General features: G+C 38.9%; 1 protein-coding gene across 1 annotated transcript; it reads right to left on the reverse strand.

The window, feature by feature from the left end:
• Window positions 1–330: 330 nt before the first annotated feature.
• LOC149263352 (NADP-dependent glyceraldehyde-3-phosphate dehydrogenase) lies at window positions 331–6,003 on the reverse strand. The gene is made up of 10 exons (XM_089426161.1): window positions 5,734–6,003; window positions 4,363–4,556; window positions 4,105–4,233; window positions 3,769–3,888; window positions 1,954–2,090; window positions 1,697–1,852; window positions 1,400–1,610; window positions 987–1,154; window positions 763–879; window positions 331–650 (listed from the first exon to the last, which is right to left on the reverse strand). Exons 1-10 carry the CDS (start codon window positions 5,876–5,878, stop codon window positions 537–539), a joined length of 1,491 nt encoding a protein of 496 aa, XP_089282287.1. The 5' UTR covers window positions 5,879–6,003; the 3' UTR covers window positions 331–536.
• Between the last annotated feature and the right edge of the window lie 308 nt (window positions 6,004–6,311).

A 6,311-nucleotide genomic window follows, 5' to 3' on the forward strand; every position in this document is an offset into this window, starting at 1 on the left:
TGCTCATGTCCAATTTGTCAATGAAACAAACTCTTGACAAAGTGAGCTATTGGTTTATTAATGACGACGCAAAAGTAAATTGTCAATAGAATGAGTGACAAATGTTTACCATTCAAAAGCAGATTGTTGACAAATTGAAAAAGTAAATTGTTCACCAATTGAAAGATAAATTCTCTGGACCCGGATATTGAGTCACAAACATGTCCCAAGTTGTGAGGGGCGTAGAAAGTTCACAGGTTCAAAAAAACGTGTTTTCCAAATTCGTTTAGAAGGGGAAAATTTGTGCATTAGAATTCTTATATTTTTTTCTAAATTCCATCGCTAATAGAATTGATTTTGACTAGAAGAATTTATTAATAATAATTAGGAGGACATATTATTAATCAGGGCTATACGCTGTTCCATACCAGCGTTTTAATAACTCATATGGAGACCCATTCCTTTCTAACACTCAAATGCAAGGAAAATAACAGCTTTCTCACTCGTCATACAGCAAAATCCTAAGACATCTTACATTATAAATCTAAATACTCAGATCAACCCATTGTAAACGAAGGAGTAGGCAAGTTGATGACAGTGCTCTTGACTTTCGTCATCATGAGAATGCTATTTGTGATTCCCTGAGAACCAATGCCACTGTCTCTCAGACCCTGCAAGTACAACAAATTCAATTAGCTTTTTCTATTATCTGCTATTGAAATTGCTCCAATAATAATCAGCTAATGCGAGTTCTAGATCAGGTGTTAAAATTAGAAAACATGCCTGGAAAGGAAAATGATCCGGTCCGCGGGCAGGTGCAGAGTTAATTTGAACTGTTCCAGTTTCCATGGCATCACTTATCATGATTGCTTTGTTGATGTCTTTTGTGAATATACATCCCTGCAATAAATTATTTTGTTATTATCACCTACAACAGAAAAGATGATATACATATAAGAAATTCCAAGATTGCTGACCTGAGACCTCAGAAGCAGTTAACATGATACCTGGAGTCCAAAATTGCTGGCATTGCAATGATGAATGCCTTCTTCAACAGAGTTGATCCTAATGACGGGCAAGACTGGCCCAAAAGGCTCTTCCCAAGCAAGTCTCATGTCAGGCCTCACGTGGTCTACCAAAAGAGGCCATATAAGGTTACCCTCTCTCTTGTACTCCTGTGGCGTGACATTCAGTAACTATCAGCTTCAAGTGACAAAAATAATACTGTTGAAAATTCTGTGCATGTAAAACCTCTTCCAAAGGCAATTTTGCTTTTCCAACGACGGGTGGTCATCAACAACATATGAAATATCTATTTTCAGGGAAAATAGAAACGATTTAAAAACCAGGATAAGGTATTTTTGGCACAGATATACAGGTGCGTTTTGAGTGCGAGTGCGAGTGCAAAACAAGATCGAACCTGGCAGAGTTTGGCTCCTTTTTGCTTGGAATCCATAACAAGACCCTCAATGAAATTTGCAGACGATTCTGTGACAACCGGGGTGATCTCACAGTTTTCTTCTGGAGGGCCAACAGTCATCTTTGCAATTTTGGCATTCACCTTCTCTACAATAATATCTGCAACTGATTCCATCACAAGGACTACTTTGACCGCAGTACACCTCTGACCACTGTGAACAACCAGGATTTCATGTCATCACAATTGGGAAAAAGTGGGATTCCCTGTCAGTGAGAAGATGACTAAACAACTAAATACCTGTAAGAAAAGCCTCCCTTGGCAACATTTGCTGCTGCCAGATCCAGATCAGCGTCCTCAAGTATAATACAGGCATCTTTTCCACCTAATTCCATCTGAAGAGGAATCATGCCAGCCTTTTTGGAAATTGCAATACCAGTGTCACCCCCAGTGAAACTACAATATGCAGAGAAAATGAAAAACAATAGTCAAGCAGATGGTGAAGAGTTTTAAGTTCTAAAAATGCGCTAATAAACATACAAGTGAGTCGCTATTACCTAATACAACCTATACCCGGATGCATTGTGAGAAAATCACCAATTTCAGATCCCTTTCCTGTGACACAACTGATAAGGCCCTTTGGGAATCCAGCCAAATGGAAGCAGTGTACCATGTGCAAGGCTGCTACGGCTCCCTGTCAATAGACCATATATTCCCTTGTAAATTGACAATGGAATCATATCACATATACAAAGCAAGAAGAATTTAACAGTAAACTTTCTTCATGTAATTGTAGCTACAGAGAAAGAAGTAAAAATCCTTGGTGGCTTGTATGTACTTTATTTCCAGTAGTGGTCCATTGGCTATACAAGAGTCTATTTCAACGCAGCAGTCTGATCAAGTAAACCCTAGCAACCTAGTCAAGTTCAAAGGCTTATCTAAGCTAGTCAAATCATGGAAAAGAGTTCTAAAATTTCTTATGCAACCCACTCGCGAGGAGCAATATTTCATCAACGGCATAACAATTTCACAATGTGTTCCACATGGTGAGGATTCCTCAGGATGGCATAAACATACATAGTTACTTAAAATGAAAGCAATGCATATAGAATTTGACCAAAAGCTCCTATCAGTACCCTGAAGATTTGGATCAAGAATGACAAACTAGAAGCTATTATCCAGACACTCCATAAACATATCTTCAAATATACCCTATTTTTGCATGCAAAGCAACCAAAGAAATATGCAATCTGTGGAAAACATCGGCGCAAGCATACAAAACAGTGACTTAGATTTTCTCTCTGCTGGCTCTAGTAATTCACGATTAACAAATGGCCACCGAGGCTCCAGACAAACAAGCAAACACGAAAAACTTGGAAATGATTGGGCAAAGCACGTACTAAAAATATCAAACATATGATAGAACATAATATGTAATGAGGGCGACCCATGTAATGGGGTCATAATGCTGTCACATGACCAATTGATTGATGATGGAGCTGAGCCTAGCAAGAGAATCATTGAACAGCAAAAAAAGTTTATTATATAGAGGAAAGAGAGGCTGCATTCACCATTCATCACAAGAGATCCAGGTAAGGAACGCAGCACTAAAGAGATGTTGCCAGAGACTTAAAGAAATTCAAATTCACCTCAAAAAAGGCAGACAAGTGTGGGTGTCAGAACCAAAGGGGTGAGAAGTGCACCCCTAATAAGGATATTAGGGGCAGTGAGAGGACTGCAGAGGGAAGGAAAGCCGCAAACGGGTCTTTAAAGCAGGCAGACTACACTGGTGAGGAGAATGGAAAGCAAGTAGAGAGAGTTTGGAGAATGTAGTTGCAGAAGAAAATTTGTGGTTTTCCATGAAATCAATTGGTGGCCTTAAGTCGTAGGAGGTAATGGAAAATCAGTTGGGAGTGGGCTCAATAAATGGATTGGCATAAAATCATGCTTGATCTAATTCTGCGTGAAGTGGGAAATGACAAGAAGACGAAAGTCAGTCAAGGTGGGGCACCTAATGTTCAGCACGAGACAGAGAAAGTGGATGATCTGAGATTCTTTCAGTAATGTAGGTAGCGTATTGGTTACCAGGAAGATCTATTCTCCCCATTTTGAATAGAATACCAACATTTTCAAATATGTTTTTTCAAAGTAAATTCTCCCATTTTGAATAGACTACCAATGCCTGGTTAAGAGGCAAACTTTCGGTTAGCTTTATTTAAAGAAAAGTTAAATAGAGGATGGAAAATCTAGGATTGCTATCAAGTTATCTAAAGGAAGAAATGACAGATATCTGTTTTTGTAATTTCTGTATATGCTGTTAATATAAAAATTTCATCTGTGCAACAAAATTCTTTATAAGTGAAGAATATTACCTGAGTTGGCGGCTTCAACACAATTGAATTCCCAGCAATAAGGGCAGGACCAATCTTAGACACAGCAAGATTTACAGGATAGTTGAATGGGGGAATAGCTAAAATGACACCCAGAGGAATCTGCAAGGTAAGGATGGACCAATATTAAGCTATAAGCAATCTAACAATAATGTGTTAAAGACATACATAAAACATATAAAGCAGAAAAAAAGTGCTTTCATAATATTTCCCACAAATTGTTGTTTTCAAGCATATTTCAACAAAACTGTCTCTAAGGTTAAATGTCACGTCATAAACAGTGGAGTTGACACACAAGCTGGGAGCAAAGGTAAATACCTTTGAGGACAGACACAATTTGTTTCTATCATTTCCAGGGAAACTATCTGATACAAGAAATTTGCCTTCACCAAGAATCCTCACTCCCTCCTCAGCGCAGTAAGAAATGAGATCTCCAGACCTTACAACCTGCAAGAACAAACATTGCCAAAATTATGTAAATCCCAAACCAACTCCACAACACAAAATCGAAATCTAAAATAACAAATAAATGGATCAGTAAATTACAAATAATAATGATAAGATTGAAAAAGCTACCTCTGTAACAGCATCCTTTGCAGGTTTGGCAATTTCCTTGACAAGACATTCTGCTATGGGATTCTTGTGTTCTTTAAGTAATGCAGCTGCACGGTGCAGAAGCTCTGCCCGTTTCCAAAGGGGAGTCTTTGCCCATGCCTTTTGAGCAACCCTAGAAGAGTCCACAACCTTATTCACTTCTTCCTGCGTACAAGCTGAAAATAGCAAACAAAATAGGCATTACAGGGGCTGAACGAGTCAAATTGATCACGTCTGCATTACATATGTCATCATAATCATCATTAGGACAAGGAGAAGACCAACTCAGTCATCTAGAGCCGATCGAACAAAAGAATCGGCGATCATTCCTAAAGGTGGGCTTGGATCAAATTGCAAACGCAAAAGCCAATAGATACAGAAATTGACCAATCCATTAGTCGGACCTATTATTTGCACTAAATGGCACTCATCAAGCCAGAATTGAACAATATTTCAAAGATGCTAGAATTATTTTCTTTAGAGGGAAAAACTAAACCAGAACCACACTTGCTGGCAAAAACTCAAAAAACACAACAAATTCTTTGTCAATACCACAAACAACACTCTTGATAGTACGAAAGGAACAATCTTCGTTTAGGAAGAGGACATAACAGAAAGGCAAAAAAAATTACAAGGAAAGGACAACGCAAATTGGTTTAGATTTCTCCATCTAGTCCGGAAAGTAGCCACAATACCTTTCAATTAGAGCGAAAAGCAACACAAAAATACAGTTCAGATGACCAGAAATCACTAAGTCCTATTATGAAAGAAATTCTTCATGTAAACCGCTAGAACGACAAATTTTCGCAATGTAAAACCGGAAAGAACACGAATCTTTGAAACGCAACATAAGACAAACAGTTTCTATTTACCCGTCCAAAAAAACCCTTCTCATTCGTTTTCGAGTACAAAATAAACAAATTTCCACATCCTATCTCACATGAGCTGCATAAAAGGCCGTAAAACGACTTCATTTACTTTATAGATGAATTGTCTCTAAATTTCTCTAACGCCCTAATATGAAACAAATTCTTCAAATAGACCAGTAGAATGACAAATCTTCGCAATTTAGAGCTGAAAAAGACCGCGAATCTCCTCTGAAACGCAACATACAACACACGTTTTACATTTACCCCGCAGAAAAGCTCCTCCTCGTCTATTTTCGAGTTACAAAAAAGGGAACATTTTCCACATCCTAATTCACAAAACGAGTTGATTTACACAATTGCTGACATTTTTCTAAATTTCTCAAAACAAACAGAATTCCAACACTTTAAATCGCCGAAACCACGAAAGCCTCCCAGCCTAAGCCTAGAACAGAAGACAAAGCCACGAAAAAGCTAAAAGACGAACCTTGAACCCTGTACTGTGTCTTCCTAGTCGTAGGATTGATAATGGCCACCGATTTCCCCGAAGAAGACGCTCTCCACTCGCCATCGTAGTAATATTTAAACACCTCTCCTTCAAGAAGTTCACCAAAAGCACCGTTGCCGGCCATGGAATTCTAGCACAAATTGCTTCAGGATCCCTGGCTCAAGATTCCAAGAATAGAAGAACAAATCCAACGCAGGAAGAGGGGTTTCCAGAACCTACTTCAGTCAATTGAAGATGGGCGTTCTGTCCGACCAATTTATAGGCTCTACAACAGCCACGTCACATGTTTAACTCACGTGGTGCGAAATGAAAAGTAAGGGCTCGCAGAGCTTCCCTGGCTCCAAGTTTCTGGCATTAAAGAAATAATGTCACCTAACGAAATCAATATATTTAGTGAAGAGTGGGAAGGTGGGGATTCCATCGACTCTAATGGAATATCCCTAAATGATTCACCCACCCCAACCCTCACCTAACCCTTAGGAAACCATGGTACGCTCTCTTGGGGGATTGACCACATTTGTAACCACACGTTCCTCATTGAATATATCTAACCAGGG

Source organism: Pinus tabuliformis, chromosome 6 (assembly GCF_031772625.1).
Source record: "Pinus tabuliformis cultivar Carrire ecotype Pingquan chromosome 6, CPIR1, whole genome shotgun sequence".
NCBI lineage: Eukaryota > Viridiplantae > Streptophyta > Pinopsida > Pinales > Pinaceae > Pinus > Pinus tabuliformis.